This window comes from Protobothrops mucrosquamatus, unplaced genomic scaffold, assembly GCF_001527695.2.
Source record: "Protobothrops mucrosquamatus isolate PMUCROS unplaced genomic scaffold, P.Mucros_1.0 scaffold49, whole genome shotgun sequence".
Lineage (NCBI taxonomy): Eukaryota > Metazoa > Chordata > Lepidosauria > Squamata > Viperidae > Protobothrops > Protobothrops mucrosquamatus.
Genome location: NW_015386431.1, coordinates 165,776 through 183,331, shown reverse-complemented (window position 1 = coordinate 183,331; position 17,556 = coordinate 165,776). Strand labels below are relative to the sequence as shown.

Below are 17,556 nucleotides of genomic sequence, written 5' to 3'. Positions count from 1 at the left end.
GGAGCATGTTCAAATTAGACCAATTACAAATCCACCTACAAAGAACTAAACAGAAACTATTTTTACATAATTCTGGTGATACTATCCAATTAGAGCAGCAGTTCTCAACCTGTGGGTCGCAACCCCTTTGGGGGTTGAACGACCCTTTCACAGGGGTCTCCTAAGACCATCGGAAAACACATATTTCCAATGGTCTTAGGAACTGAGACACACTCGGCTCTAACTCCATTCCCCTTTCCTAAATAAAGATGTCTTTCGCCTCCTTGGATTGGCTCGCAGCTCCTTACTCCAGCTTCTTCGAGGCTAAAAGAAGAGAGAGAGAGAGAGAGAGAGAGAGAGAGAGAGAGAGAGAGAGAGAGAGAGAGAGAGAGGGCCTTTTGCCTTTTGCCTGGTGCCGGCGACAGAGTCTCGCCTTGTACGCATGTGCACCTTTTTCCTCCCTTCCCTGAAAAAGCTGTTTTGCACCTGCAGGAGAACCTCTGGCCTGGAGACCATGTGAGTGATGGGGGTTGAGAGAGAAGGGGGAAGGGCTCAGTGTTCGGAATTACAGCAATTTCTATCCTTTACTGAAAACAAAGTCCTCCGGGTTTCATGGAGGTTTCTCCCAAATAAATGTGTAGAGGAAATTTGCAGATTGGGCAAAAAGTAATAATGCTTTATTTTAAAATTCGGAATTTGGAGAACTGGAGAGCATAGGCAACTCTCTCTTTATCCTGATACACTTTCTGCCTTGGCTGGAGGGTGTCTTTTTTTTCTTTGAAGACCTTAATGTAGTTTCAGTTCCCAGGCTTGAAGTTGTTGCAAGCCTAATCTGGATCCTGTAGCAAGCAAATTTAGTGCCTGCTTTGGCTCTGGGATGACCTATTACCCATTTTGAAAAGAAGATTCACAAAAGAAGATGGATAAGAAACTTTCCCTCCGTTTTCCTGGTAGTAGTTTAGGCACCCATGGCCAATGATTTTATCAGAAAGAGGCAACAAAGAGAATAGGGCAGCAAGTGACAATTATACTTGGATTGCCAAGAGTAGCTGGTCAAACATGAAGGACAAAGAGCCTGAATCTGCTTTTTTTCCTTAAAGCTACAGTAATATAAAAATAGCAAAATTAACAAATAGGAATATCAAATTTTGATAACAAGAATATTCTTGTGGATATGTTAAGCATGATCATCTTCAGCAGATGTATCCAGTATGAGGTGTAATGATAATGTGAATGACTCTTGCTAAGATTTCATCTGCATGCTTCAGTTTTAAAATTCTAACAGATACTGCATGAGATTTGCCCATGTTTTCTTTCCTTAAAGTTGGGATAGGAGGAAAGGCAATTTAGCATGGTATGAAAAATAACTTTTTTCTCATATCTACCTGCTTTATGTTTCATGGGAGAGGGGAAATATGCATAAGAAGCTATGAAAAGGTATGGATAAGGAAAATAGAAATAAGAAAAATGTCCAGGTAAACTTTGTGGATATCTCACTTTTTCTCTCAAGGCAACAGAGTTGAGGTGGGGTCTCCCCTAATTTTATTCCCACATTAACAGCCCTGTGAGAGAAATAGAACCCAGAGGAGGGAGGCAAATCCTGTCATGATTTGTGTCTGGGAGTGAGGTAACTGAAATGGTTTTTGAGTAATTACTCACTTGCAGGGGATAGCAATAATTGAATCTGACAAACATGGAATGGATGAATAAGCAATGGCAGTGAGTTCAATATCCAACTGCAGTGAAGGGGCTTTCACATATAAAGTAGAAATAGATTTCCAAATATTGTTAAGGTGGGCTAGCACAAACCTACCCCCTTCTTCCCCAAATAAAATAGTTGAGGAGAGCTCTCCTTTTGGAAAGTTTGGAGAGAAGTTGAAATGGGAGGCAGGTAACAAAAGAGTCTAGGACAGACATGTCAAACATGAGGCCCAGGGGCTGGATGCAGCCCGTGAAGTGGTTTCATGTGGCCCGCAAAGCTATCCTGGAAACAGTGAGGGAACGGCCCGTGCTGCCTTGGCCCTGGCCCAGGCCAGCCGGGAGCCAATGTACAATTTTGTGGTGGCCATCTATGCTGAAATGCATTCAGTCTTAGCTCCATAAGCCCCCCCCCCAGCATGGCCTGAGAGGAACAGTGAGGCTCCTCCAGTGGACCATGCCTTGTTGGGGGTCACCACAACATGAGGAACTGTATTAAAGGGTCGCGGCATTAGGAAGGTTGAGAACCACTGAAAAGTGCCCTACAGATCAAATTACTTTGCCTTTGAAGATGCCAGCCACAGCCATGAAATGTAAGGATACCAGATAATTAAATGACAATCAGACTAATCACTAGTAGATTTTTTTTTAAAAAATGGGTTTTTACAATGTTACCACCAAATATCCTTACATTTCCAATGTTTTTTAGAAAATGAATTATTAGTTTTAGTAATTAAAATTGGATAAATATTTTAACTAGTTTTCTCTAAGTGTAATATCCACTATTATAAATAGTCTTCAAATAAATCCCTGGTACTTTGATTATACTAATCTCTTGTACTTTTGTCCACATGAAACTATGTGGAGATACAAGATATGTATATTTGTCTCATTCTCCTGTTTTTTTCTTTTAGAACTTTAGTAATTAAGGATGAAGGAGAAAATGCCCGAGGGAACAATTATCTTTATAATGTCATGGTATCTCCCATCACAAATTTTATTATTGTAGATAATACAATTAATGCTAACAATATTAAAATATAGTTAAACATACATTTAATGTGTAATTTGACATCTCTGAAAATAGCATTTGACATATGAAATGCTTTATGCCCTGCAGTTTTCAGCTTTTTATGCCCTCCATGCATGGCATTTGCACTATTCTGGCATTGGTGCTACATTACTTTGTTCACAGATTGTCATTCTTCTGGACAATTGAGGCAATTTTCTTCCCTTTTGGACACAGCACAATTCACATTGCAAACATGTTCAATTTTGCGATCTACAGTGTTAGAGCTCAGCAAGATTTAGGAATGAGTTATTTTCTTATTCTCAGAAGCGCTTTCCTCGTGCTCCTATCTTCTACCTCAGAATTTTCCAGTAGATGTTAGTTTCTTGTCATCCCTTTAATCCTTATAGCTGCTCAGCTTGATTTTCCCTACTTATATAAGTAACATATACCAAACTTGTATAACTCTTACCCTGGATTCAAATGAGTCATTTTCTTCCCACTGACCCTCATGCATAGTGGCTCTATGCTTTCCCATTGCAGCAATACTTGGGGAATATGCCTGAAAATTTATTGTGTCATGCTATCCCCGGCTTTCAGTGGGGATTTATCAGCAGGATGAATTATGGCTTGATAACTAGGTAGTTTTCCCTCATACTAACACATTTGTTATAAAATAGCTAGAGAAATGCACATTAAATGAACTGAAAACATGGTGGGGAGGGAAAGTGGAGGCGAATAGCACTACATATTTTACCCTTTTTGTATTGCACTGGTGCAAAGGGATTTTATTACTAAGGAAGGTACTATAATTCAGGGGTGAGGAATTGACAGTTTTTGTATTCTCCTATTGGTTGGACACAGTGCAGCACAGATGGGCTCATGCCTCATTATTCTGAAGAAAACAGTCATGATTATGATCTCACAGTCAGCTTCTAAGAGTTTTGGCAGGATTGTATAATGGAAATTATCCATGAAGAAGTTGTAAATTGATCCAATACCATCCCCTGCCACAACATATAGAAATATCTAATGTTAATAAATGACATGTACAGGTCTAGAAAAAAAGACAATTAGTTATGATCACTATGTAAATTGTACACTCCATAAGCTTAAAAGAGATAAGATCTTTTCCTGATATGGTCAACTTAAGTAACTTCATATTACACTGAGAACTATGAAATTTTGGATTGCCTAAGGCCTTACTATACATACATACATACATACATATATGTTTTCTGAGGTTTTCGCGGGTGTTTGAATGTAGGTCTTTGGTTATTCGGGTTTTCTCCCGCGTAAAATTGGAAGTGTCTTGGCGACGTTTCGACGAAGTCCCATTCGTCATCTTCAGGCTGGTGTTTTCAGCTTCGGGCTTCTAGAAGCATGAAGAGTATGCATTTCAAACGGCTTGTATGGCTGTCATCCTCCCCTAAGGCCTCCGTTGTTTCGCCCATAGCTCCCTCTCCCCAATCCTGCAAAGAGCAGCTGTTCGGATGTTCCTGCTCCCTATTCCCTCCCTTTTTATCTCTCCTTTCGAGCCGCTTCCGCACATCTGTTTCCAACACCTGATCTTGACACATCGTTAGTTTGTTGTCTCCTCCCATAGCAACCATTGCCGCCTCACCTGTAGCCCTGTCACTCCAATCTTGCCAGTTGCTATCTCGTTGTGGTGTCCCCTGCCCCACCTCCCCTTTTGCCAGTTCGCTGTCCTCCCTGGGGATCGCAGCTTCCCCATTTGTAAAACCATGGTCCTGCTTTTGCACTGTGCAGGATGGCCATCTACTCTGTGGATTGCAATGTTGTCTCTCCCACCTTCTAAGAGTCTGGTACGCTGGTAGGAGGTCTATATGCCGGTTGATGGAATTCTCATCCGAAAGCCAGGCTTCTTTAAGAAGGTGGCCACCCTTAGTGGTCTCACAGGATATGGCCTGTGCGTTTTCCAGATTGAATGTGTGGTCCAGGTTGGCCATGTGGGCCCACACTTGTGAGCGCTGCTCCTGCCTTTTAATTGCCAGTTCATGTTCATGGACCCTAGTCCTGAGCCTTTTAGTTGTTTCCCCAACATAATTGCAGGGGCAGTTCCTGCAATTAATTCTATAGACTATGGAAGACTGTTCACTGTTGGGGAGCGGCTCTTTGGGGGACCCATGATCTTAGCTCTTAGGGTCTGCTCTGGTCTATGGGCAATGCTCACATTGTGGGGGGCCAGCAGCCATGCCGTGGCTTCGGAAACACCACAGATGTAAGGTAACTTTATATGTGTGGCCGGTATCGTCGTTGCTCTGGAAGTTTGGGCCCTGTGAAGTTGAGTGGTCTGCTGTAACATCTCACAAATTCCGCGGGGTAACCATTGAGCCTAAAAGTGTGATATAGATATTTTGTCTCTTCAATTTTGGGTCTACCCGTGCTGCAGTGGGAGTTGATTCATTTGAATAAAGTCCTAACACAACTAATTCTGTGTGCTACAGGATGATTACTCCTGTAGTGCAGTGTTCTGTCCGTATGAGTGGGTTTACGATAGACAGATGTGCACAATATACGGTTAGGGCGCAATTAAAAAAAGACTTTTGCTTTACATCCCGGAGTTCTTTGTTTTTATCTTATTGACTTTAAATGTCCATACCTGGGATTCCAATATTCAAAATTATCAAAGTTGTATACAAGCAATGAGTTTATATATATAAACTCATTGCTTGTATCTTTAATAATTGTACTGTCTTAAAGGAGTTTATCTTTTACAAGCATGATATATAAATATAAAATATGGACTTGTTTCCTCTAGATATACTGTCAGATTGTATTCATGAAGTTTCCTCATCTGATCATTTCCTCAAAGATTTATTTTCTCTTTAGCATGTCAACATCTATCCCAGAGATAAATTGTTTAGTACTGTAAACTGTACCAGGAGGCAAAGTTGCATTTTTTCATTCTCTATATGATGGATTTCTCAACATTTTCTCAGATAAATCACAAACCATTCTCTTTAACTATTCCAGCAAAGGAAGCTTCTATCATTTTGTGAAATATTGGCAGAGTTCCTAGTGTCGTAAGTATACATTTCAGGAAAACCATGCAAACATTTTATTTACTGTAATAATAAATTCATCCATGCACTCTATTGTGAGGATATTAGCCTTTTTGTTAGCAGTAAGCATACCTGGAAGACCATAAACTCAGTTATCTTTGTAAATGCCTACTTCAGATTAGGTATTGACGAGTATTTCCATTCTCCCCAGAGTCAGAAGAGACTGCATGATATTCTTCAAATTCTTCATTTCTGGCTTGTGCTTAAAACTTCATTCTGACACATGAGAAATTCAGATTTATGGCATGTGCCTAAGGAATATTTTTTTTACAGTCTTCTTTTAAACTCCTTAAAATCTTTAGCATGTGGCTAAGGCAGATAAGAGATCAAATCAATGACTTTGCAACTCAAGTAAGAGTTACAAGTATGATAATTGAAGAGCTAATATACACTAAGTGCCAATAGGAAATTACTGTATAGACTTTGAACTAAAATATTTTAGCTAATAAGCACAGTGCTCTTGATAAAGGAATGTTACAAAAAGCTATTATATTTCTATGTAATGAAATATTCTACTGGCATTTGAGATACTTTCCCCTTTTTGTTTTCAGTGCTTGTCCAAATTTCCATTTGTTAAAAAGCTAATGTAGACAGAGGGGTGTAAACATAAGGTACTGCTTTAAAAGAAAAACTATCTGCTTGCTAATGCTTTCTTATCAAGGAATTTACCCTATGTATTTATTGTAAGGTCACAAAACTAATAGATAAAGCCCACGGTTTTTTTCCCTTCAGTCATACTATTTTAAATGGATACTGGGGCTGTGCAAAGGTTAGAATTAAAAAGGCAAAAACAGTTTTCAAAGGCATTATAAAACTATTTCCTATCATTGTACAATAATTGCACAGGCCCAGGAAAAGATATTGCTGCTTTAAGATGTTTGTAATGTACTGCAAGAAAATCAACCGGTGCTCCTAATCTCATTTTCCCTGCTAATTTGTATCTATACAAGTCCTATTTGAAACATATAGGGTTTTCTGACTTTTCCTAATTATTTTTCCTAATAACTATCTCAGATAAACTGGAACTATAATTTTCAGAGATTCTTCCTGTCATAATTACTGTTCATATTGACTGAGAATTCTATCAGGTAGTCTAGCACTTCTAGAGAATACTAGTTTATGGGAGTTTGCTTTAGAGCAATGTTTCTCAACCTCAGCGATTTTAATATGTGTGTATGCTATCTTGGGATTTCTGGGAGTTGAAGTCCACACTTCAGTAAGAATTATTATATTTAGTATTGTAGCTTCAAGCTGCTATCACTTTAAACATCAGAATTCAAATATATCACATAGAATTCACATTGACTCTATTGAAGCTTCCTGGTGTATTTGTTTAAAATTTAAATAGGCCAAAATATATCTTAAGGCCATTCACAAGAGCATTTCAAATTTATTTTCCTCATTTTATGAGAGTATTTTAAGTGTCTTTTTATGATCCAAGCTTGACATAGTTTGTTCTCTAATGTTAATTCATGCTGTGAATTTCCTAATAAGCTAAATTTCATATTGGCATCCAGCTGTGTCTGCCTATGTCAACAAATTTTTAATTTATAAAAGAGATTTGAGTATTGTTTGTTGCTTGTTATTTGAAGGGCAAACATAACATAAAGGTTCTTGTATGTGTCTTTTGCATCTATTGTCCTTTTTAAAAAAATGTGTTTCAACCATAGGGCAATATGAGTTTCCAAAAATTAAATTATTTTTTATTCCAAACTATAAAATTATACAATTTTACTTAACATTTTATTTATACAATTTTAGTAGAAAAGAAAGAATAGTCACATATTGCTTTGGTGTTGCTCTAGGTTGAAAAATATAAATAGTAAGAGAATGCTATGACTAGAGTAAGAAAGAGAAAACTATACTATACATATACCTATGACTCAGCAGCTCCAGGCTGTGTTATCCTGTGATCCATGGAATGGTAGCCTTAGTATCTATTGTGACTTCACTAAACTTTATGGAAGAGAGTATTAGTAATTACAAATTTAACCCATCTTCCAGACTTGGAGAATGCTTTGTGACATGAAATAGGGCAGATATTATTTTAATGTAATAAAACTCATAGGATATTTATAGGATATTAAGTTTATCAAATTAGTGGGTTTGATATGGAAAAAAATATTCAGAATTTCAACATGTTGGATATATAATGCATTCATCATGCTATTCCCTTTGGGAGTAAAGCATTGAAATATAGACTGCAGAAGAGGAGTAGGAAATAGTAAGATAAAGAAATTAAAGGGCAAGAAAAAAGAAAAGGAAACATGGCTGAAACATTTCTCATAACTAAGGAGAAAGGGCCTGCATATTTTGTCCCCAGCATAATACCACATTGCATTTCTCAGATTTTGGTTTTTATAAACTCTTGCATACTTTCCATTAAATTTGTGGCACCATCACACACTATGATTTCCTACTGTCAAATGAGCTCCTAATAAATTAGGTGACACTAATTTTTGATACATACTGTACTTGAGCTCTTTAATTAAATAATTAAGCCTAAATATTCAATTCTCTGTATGTGTTAATCAACATTAATTCACAAGATTAGACCAGTCTTCTTCAGACCTGATATATCCTCCCTCCCTCATATTTTTACACACACCTAGTCATTTCATTCATTACTTCATATTCTTTATTATTTGCATCTCTCTCATTCTGACCAAGAATCTTCTATATGCCATCATCTTCACTGGAAGGGCCCATAAATCACAAATTTCTATTGCATGTTATTTTTAACAATTCATTTCAAAAAGTCAGTCTTAAGGTCTAGCCTAATCATCAGAGAGCCATTGGGCTTCAAGAAACATGCATAAACAAGCCATTTAAAATGGCAGCATGGAGGCTAGCAAATGTCCTCTAGAATAAAATTATATAATTATAGGCACAATAATCCAAAACATTTTGATTATTCCTGGTTACCTATACCTACTCTAAATTGCATTGATAAATTCTGAAGTTTCATTAAAATTCTTACTATTTTCCCATTCAAATACTGATCTTAGAATTACAGCCTTGGATATATATTGATGTTTATAGATATATATTAAATATGGAGAGTAAATGCCAAATGCAGTATTTATCAACATGGTAAAACATTATTAGTGCAAAAACATGAAAACTGTAATATAAGCTCTAAAATAGATTTAGATTGCTTCACCCATTTGAAACTTCATTCTATCCAGAACAAAAGATATTCATCCATATCTTTAACCATAACTCCAACTAAGCTGTGAGTACGTACGTTTCCTGTTAAATTAGAATTACTGGCAATCATGAGATGCACTAAAAGAGGACATATGTTTTGTCCAAACATATATTTGTATGTCTAAAATTAAATTTCTGGATGCTTGTTGTTCAACCATAAAAAAATCCTGGACTTACGGTGTTTTAAATCTGAACAATAGTATTTCATTTGTACTGATTACTCTTGTAGAACTAGTTGCCTTTCTTATGCATTAAATCTCAACATGTTATACTTAAATTATTTCATTCAAAGATATGCTTATGAACAGTCAATAGTAGGGAAGAGAAATATTGTGCTTTTATAACATACTGTTTCATGTTGTTGCACTCAAATCAGTAAGGTATAAGTTTAGTACCTCTGTTTGAAAATAACCCCATTTCTGTATGTTCATAACTTCATTTTTGTTTCTGTTTTTTCCCCCAACAAAGCTTATAATGAAGCATATAGCTTCTAAAATGTTTAAGTCAAATACTTTTGAGGGATAATTCTAAATGTAATGAATAATAAACCTATAATTATTCTGAAATAAATACTGGAATAATTGTAAATTTCATGTATTACCATGAAACTACTTGGATAACAACTCATTTTTTTTAATTGTGTTTGCAGGGTGCAGCTTTAATTCGAATGCTGGCTAATTTTATGGGTCACTCAGTATTTCAGATGGGCCTACAAGTATGTAGAAACATTTATTTTCCATTCCTTATTTGTTTATCTTTGCATTTATGCCATTGTATTTTTATTGTACAAGTTTCTGTCAATTTTAAAGACTTGATTAATAGGAGAAAAACAAGGTTGTGTTACATTAATATTGCATCATGTAGAAAATGAAGCTTTATGTGTAGTTTTCCAAGGGTCAAATGGATATGTTTTTTCAACCTTTTAAGCACATTTTGTGGCATCTAATTTGTATCAGTGTTTAATTTACATGAGCATTTTTACAGTACGTCACTTTAAGGCAGGGGTGTCAAAATCAATTTTATTGAGGGCCTCATCGGCATTGCGGTTTCCCTTGGGGTGGGGGGGTGGCCAGGGGGGGTGCAGCCTACTGGGTGGGCGTGGCCAGCTCTACATCGTTCACGTCAAGGGTGCCTGTGGGAGCCTGGGCAGGAGTGGGACAGATCTGAGGGTCTCTGGCAGAAGGGGGTGGGACCAGGGCAAGTGCCAAGGCATGGTCCACTGGAGGAGCCTCACTGTTCCTCTTAGGCCATGCCGGGGGGCTGGATGGTGGTGCGGGCTGCCCGGAGCCCTGTGCAGCAGAGGTCAAACGCCCAGCCTGGCTCTTGAGCACCCACAGCACCAAGTCCAGCCCCACATCCCCAAGGGGGTGCCCAGCTTCATTTACTCCTCCTCAAGGCTGCTGCTGCTGTGCTTGCTCTCCTTAGCCAGGTTGCTCATGATGGGTATGAGGGCATAGTCAGAGGGAGGCCCATTCCCTCTCCATGGGAGGAGACCTGGCTTTGTATCCAAAGCTTTTTTAGCAATAGGATGGGAGACTCCCAGGATAGGCCAGGAGGAGGGGGCAAGGGGATGATAAAAGGGCAGCAGGGCAGGACTAAGGCAGGACTTCCCTCAGACCCTCCCTCTCCTTCTTTCCTTCTTTCCTTCCTTCCTAAGTACAGAGTGATGGGAAAATATTTGAGATGAGGGAGGGAGAAAAACAGGCAAGAAACGCAGCTGGGGAGGTGTCAGCCTTTGTGAGGAATGAAGAAATGCACCATCACCTGGAAGTGGCCAGCACATGGCCCTCACCTACTTCACATATCTGGCTTGGTGGGCTCTGGGGGAGGGGATGCCATGAGCAGCGTGAGAGTCAATGTTACCTGCACAATGCCGCCCAGCCCCCAGCCTGCCCGGTTTCAGCAGGCAGTGGGGCCCTCTACTCACAGCGCTGAGAGGTTGAGCCGAGCGGTGCGAAGCTCGCCAGCTTTGCACCTTGCTGCCTGCTGAAACTGGGCAGGCTGGGGGTTAGGCAGCATTGCACTTCTCATCAGATTCACGCCACTTGGCTCAGTTCTTGGCACTGTGAAGAGAGCGCCCCGCTGCCTGCTGAAACCCCTCCCCCAGAGCCCATCAAGCTGCATATGTGAAGTAGACAAGGGCTATTTACTGGCCACTTCCAGGTGATGGTGCATTTCTTCATTCCTCACAAAGGGTGACACCTCCCCAGCATGCACCCAGAGGGCAGGGCCGACATGGCAGGGGCTGGTTCCTCGCTGTTTCCAGATGGCCTTGTGGAGCTAAGACTGAATGCGTTTCAGCATAGATGGCCACCACAAAATTATACATTGGCTCCCGGCAGGCCTGGGCTAGGGCCAAGGCAGCGGGGGCTGTTCCCTCACTGTTTCCAGGATGGCTTTGTGGGCCACATGAAACCACTTCACAGGCCGCATCCGGCCCGCAGGCCTTGTGTTTGACATGTCTGCTTTAAGGGAATGGATAAACATAAAGCTTTGTTCAGTGGCATTTCTATCTTAATAGAAGAACATATATAAAAATGCAGAATTCCCTATTAATAATAGCAATCTCACATAAAATTATTAAGCAAAGATTAACTATATGGTTTTAGGCATAACTGAAGAGATTCCAAAAATTTGTTTACCATTAAAAATAAATTGTTATTGAACTTATATGGTTTAATGCAGAGTATTATTACAAGAGCAGGAAGAAAAAACATAAGCACAAATCAAAATAAATAAATAAATAAGACATTAGAGAAGGCCTATGGAATCTTCTGTCCTTTAAAACATTCTGTGTTCTGTAGCCATTAATGTTAAGAAAATTGTTTTAAAATGGCAATACACTGGCTCATTAATGTTTGGAAAATAAAGTAAAGATAAATACAGGGAGATAAGTTGTTGTATATTACTGGGCATGATGTGATAAGAAACTGTAGATGATATGTACTGTAGATAATTACAATTTTGTTTCACATTGCACAGTAATGGATTACAGGTAGTCCTTGAGCTACGAATGGAATGGAGCCTGCCCATTCCATTCATAACTCAAGGATTCGTAGGAATGAATCTCATGCCTTGAATGTGATCACTCCTTACTATCGCCCACACATTTGCTAATTTAATGTGTGCGCAAATGCACAGTTTGTTAAGTGAACATGAGGTATCTCAGGCTGGGGAAGACCATGGAGGGGCTAGTGATGGAATGGGCCACCTGCTTCAGACCACCAAGGCCTCCCCTGACCCACTAAAATACCTCATTCTCCCTTAGCTGGGGTCCCCAGCTCTCCCCGCCATCCTGCCATGCCGGGTCACTTGCATTTTGAAGACCTGTCTCCTCTCCAGCCTGTTTCTTTGTCTGCTCCCCATGAGAGCAGAGGGAGAGTAGGACAAGCATGCCCTGCTTGGCTTCTCTGACTCACTGGGCTGCTGGCCACTTCTGAGTCTCCTCCAAGGCTCCCAGACTCGGTGTGGGAAAGTGTTTGCACACCAATGGGAGGTTTGGAGCAACAAAATCGTGTTTCACGTAGAGCCTGGAAGCTTCTGGATGCCTTGATCTCATGGGAAGTCAAACACTCATTTTCTGGAAAAGTGGATGGGTGCCTGAGCAAGAGATCATGGCCCCCAGAAGCTTTCAGCCTATAGCCGAAAAGTGTTTATACTAGAGGAGGCCTCAACCACACAGAATGGACCTCTGGAGCCACATGGCTGCCGCCCCCGACCTTCATTTTGGGTGGCAGAGGCTTGGAAGAGGCTCCAACACCCCAAACGGACCTCCAGAGCCATGCGGCTGCTGCCCCCAATCTCCGTTCTGGATGGCAGAGGCTCCAACATCCAGAATGGAGGTTAAAGGCAGTGGCCATGTGGCTCTGAAGATCCGTTCCGGGCATCGGAGGCCTCCAGGTCTCTGCTGTCTAGAATTGAGGTCAGGGTGATGGCCACGTGGCTCCAGAGCTCTGTTCTGGGTGGCAGAGGCCTTTCCTAAAGGTCTCTGCCAGTGAAACATGGGACTTGGGACTCTTTCTCGGTGGCACAGGCTTTTTGCAAAGATGGCAAAAAAGGCTTTGCAAACTAACTGAAGGCGTCCAGGCCTCCGTTTGCAGAGAACAGAGGCCAAAGTACTGTGAGATCACATGAGATCAGTAGCATGAGATCTCGTGCCACTGACCTCGTGTGATCTTGCAGTACTTTAGGCCTCCATTCTCTGCAAATGCACCAAAGGCCTGAGGCAGCGAAACAACCAAGAAAGCGAAGACTCTCTAGATCTTCACAATATGAGTATCCATAGGCCTAGTGCCTAGGGAGACCCGGGGCAGGAGGGGGGGGTGAATAGCCAGAATTAATTTTGCAGTGTCTCTGAGATTGTTCAAAAGGGTAAATGACTGCCATGGTGTGGCAACATTCATGATTTCAGCACTTTTTTGTAAACACTAGGGGGTGCTTATCGCATAACTTCAAATATTCGCTAAGGGAATGTTCGTAACTCGGGGATTACCTGTATTTTGTATTTTTATGTTTATTTAAGGCTGGTACCTGTAAATAAACAAAGTATAGATTGATATATTCTTAACCCAAATGTTAGAACTACTCAAATTTGACAATGATACCTGTTTATCCATTAAGTGGATATTTTGATGTGTATTGATTTTCTGCTGGAACAGCTATTACATCCAAAGTTTTTCCAGTTCTCTATGGCCAGGAGAGCTTTGGTGGGGGTGGGGTGGGGAGTGTTATTATATGTATCCCATTTTGGATTTTATGGTTATTATATTGTCTATAGTGAGAAAATTAATTATATGTCATGGGTTTAATATAGTTAGGATCTGACCTAACCTATCCAATTACACTTGGATTTTTTCCAAAACCATCAGTAGAAGGTACTTCTTTTGAAAGTAGTGCAGACATAATCTTATTAGGAAAGTGGGTATCTCCAGTTCAAATCTTCCTGATAGGGAAAGTAAAACGCTAAGATTAGAAATCATAATATACCTCATTTAAATGTTTTTAAATAAAGAATTAGTAAGCATTTGTAAAGCAAAATGCAGAATTTTGTGACAGAATTATTGCATAGCATGGCAAAAGTAAATAAGAATACATTGTGCATCCCTAGAACATTTACTGTAGGTCCACAAATATTTTAAAGTACAACTGGTTAAATAATAATAGATTTTAAACTAACTTACTCATCTGAAATGATTCCTATTGGGCCACGGAAGACATTCAGCTTGGTGAATTTCAGACTCTGAAGTCTGGATATAGGTATATATTTGTAAAATAATGTAAAGCAAATAATAATAACAACACCTATATTCTTAGATACTACCTTAATAATTCTTAGGTCCTTGTTAGATCTTGAATTATTAAGTTTCCATCAGTCTTAGACTATGAATCTAACTGCAGATTACTAACTCATCTAACAGTAAAAATGTTTTTTTTTAATTGTGGGAGCAGAGTTTGAATGTGGATTTTTATTTTCCAAACTAAAACAAAAATGGAATACACTACTGCAAAAAATCAAAACCAAAACTTAACCTTCTAAAAAAAAATCAATACTGAACTTACACTTTGGAAAGTATCATAAAATTGATACAATAGTACTTAATGCTTTATTTATACTTTTATTAACATGATTCATTTGTATTAATTATGTTTGAAAAATTAATAACCAGTATATCTGACACACCTGATGAAAAGTAAGACATTGTGAATGGAGAATATTTATTTTTTCCTCTGTCAAGATAAAGACTTCAATAATTCCAAATAAATTAATGTTTTTAAAACAATTTAAAAGCAAACAAGCCAAGCAAAACCACAAAAGAAAAAACAACGCACTCTATTCCTGTTTTAAGTAAATCATATAACAGACAGCTGTGATTTATGAATTATGTATGATGCACTCTGTTACTTAGAAGTGTCCTTTAAAGTAAATTGATGTTCACCTGAAATACAATTATGGTTAGATGGAAAGGGCAATCAATCTTATCTGTTTTTAGTAAGCTTTCAATCTGAAATTTAAATAAACTCCATCTGGGATCAGGGCATATATTAATATGGTTAGTCTATTTTCACCCAATAAACTGAGAGTTAAAACATAAAGCAACACTTAAATAAGCATAGTAAGTGTATTATAAAAAAGATGCATTTAGTATAGCAATGACAGACATCTTCTCCAGGAAGCATATTCCATCCAGATATTTAGAAATGGTTGATAGATTCATTTTTGAAACAAAGTTGAATCTGAAATAATTAAAAATACTATTTCTTTAACTTTCTTCAATATGTCTATATCTTGACATGGTTTCTAGGGAGGTTAATGTAGAATATAAAAGAGTCATTAGATAGGCTATTCATAAGTGTACATATTTAATTTAATCCAGTACCCAGTTTAAGATAGTAAAGTGTATCTGTAATTAAAAATTACTAAAGGTTGTAGAAGAGTAAGGATTACCTGACTGTATTTCAAAGAAATCAATATAGACAAATATAAGGCAGAAACTGAAACCTGCACTTAGCTACAAATGTCCTACGATAGAGCATTCAATTATATTAGTTAATATAGACAAATAGAGGCTAAAAACTGTTTTTTTAAAACAAGTTTTATTAGTTTTTTCATTTTACAAACAAGTGCTTAAGAATCAACGTGGTAGCAGGGCAATCAATTGTCCACAAACAAAGTCATACTCATAAAGTTCAGATTAAATCATTAAAAAATCCCCTCTCTTTTCCCTCTAGTAACATATTATATTGAAGTTAATATATTTCAATACAACTAAGTCAATCATAACAATCCTCAATAGCCTTTCATCTAAATAGATCCATAAATCCAAATCCTGTGTTAAGCTTTACTATTTCAGTTGCTATATTCCATATTTCTAATCTAAATGCATATTTAACACTTCGGGTGTCTCTCCATTACCCTTTTCCTTAACATATTCAGTAAACATTTATTAGTATCATTTCTTCTTTTTTCTTATTCTTCTTCCATTACAAATTGCTATCATTTCTAATTAAAAAAAAAATTAGTTCAGAAAAGAAAAGAAAAAAAGAACAAAAAACAAAGACAAAACAAAAAAAAGAAAAAAGAAAAATACCTTTCTATTTCTATTATACTTTGTAATCTATCAATCAATCCCTCAATATCAAATTCCTTTAACCTTCTCCCAAAATTACTATATCCAGAACATATTAATACATAGACAAACATCTTGTTATTACATTCAGACCTTTAATTAATTTTTATTCAATCCAACATCTTATTTAACTGTCTTAAGCCATAAATCAGTCTATATCTAATAAGCCTTTTAAGTCTGTTACATAAAGCCTTGAGTCACACTCTTAAATCTTATTCTAGCTTTCTTTTTATGCCAAACAGGTTTCCATAACAACACCTCTATATCAATGAACAAGTCACTTTTTATGCCTTGTAGTATCCTTTGGATCAAACAGAAACGTCCCCTTTTCTGTTTTAGAGACCTAGCTCTTTTGTAAGTAATCCCTTGTTGTAAAAACTGTTTTTATAGTATCACTAAATAATGACATTTTGAAGTATTTAAGATAAAGTAAGATGCAATTATGAATAATAAATGTGCACATGCCTTACGACATGCTCAAAGAAAATATAACATTATGTTGGAAGATCTGCTTTTCTATGTTTTGTCTCACTGAACTTTTTCAACCACTGGTCTCTACGGACAATGGAAATATAGATTAATGTAGATTCTCTGTTTTGACTTCTTTATATTTCCTGTTTAACATGAGCTACTTGCCTCAAATTCCTTTTAGTGCTATTCAGAGGTTTATTTAATCACTTAGGTCTCATGTTTTTTGTTCCAACAATCCCTTTCTTTCTGTCTACTAATAAGAGTGCAGATATCATTCAAGTTCCATGTATTCTAACACATTGTGTGGTCTTTCATTTTTTAAAAATATATAGGCTATAGCTTGATAGGTGTATAAATGTAATTATCATAATAAAGTTTTCTTAGTTTTGCAAAATGATAGCCGGCCTTATAAATTTAACTAATGGGTGGGTAGATGATAGATGATAGATAGATGATAGATAGATAGATAGATAGATAGATAGATAGATAGATAGATAGATAGATAGATAGATAGATAGATGATAGATAGATAGATAGATGATAGATAGATAGATAGATAGATAGATAGATAGATAGATAGATAGATAGATAGATAGATAGAGCGAAAGAGCGAGCAAGCCAGTTTGGTCTAGTGGTTAGAAAGGAAGAAACCATGAATTCAGAATAAGAGGAGGTTGATGAGTTTTACAGTTAGATTTGTAATCAACAGCATGCAAGTGGAGATTTACAGTACTGCTTATGATTAGAAATTGGAATACCAAAGTTGGAAAAATGAAAGATGTTAGATCGCGCAGGCAGTAAGATACGAGTCGAGTGACAGTCAGCTCTCGGTTTATTGGCAAGGCATAAAGTAAATCCGGACTGCCATCTGGGCCAGGGGAGCCCTCTTTTATGGGATTCCCCTGGCTCGTAATCACACAATTCCATTGGCTGGTAAGACCCCGTTGCGAGTTAGCCAACCAGCAACGGGCATGAA

At 38.0% G+C, this 17,556-nt stretch overlaps 1 protein-coding gene across 1 annotated transcript in view; it reads left to right on the top strand.

The window, feature by feature from the left end:
* The window catches only part of TRHDE (thyrotropin releasing hormone degrading enzyme), a 261,694-nt gene that overhangs the window by 159,883 nt on the left and 84,255 nt on the right, over positions 1 to 17,556 (top strand). Inside the window, exon 7 of the mRNA XM_015811780.1 lies at positions 9,632 to 9,697. Coding sequence (XP_015667266.1) covers positions 9,632 to 9,697 — 66 coding nt within the window. The remainder of the gene's footprint in view (positions 1 to 9,631; positions 9,698 to 17,556) is intronic.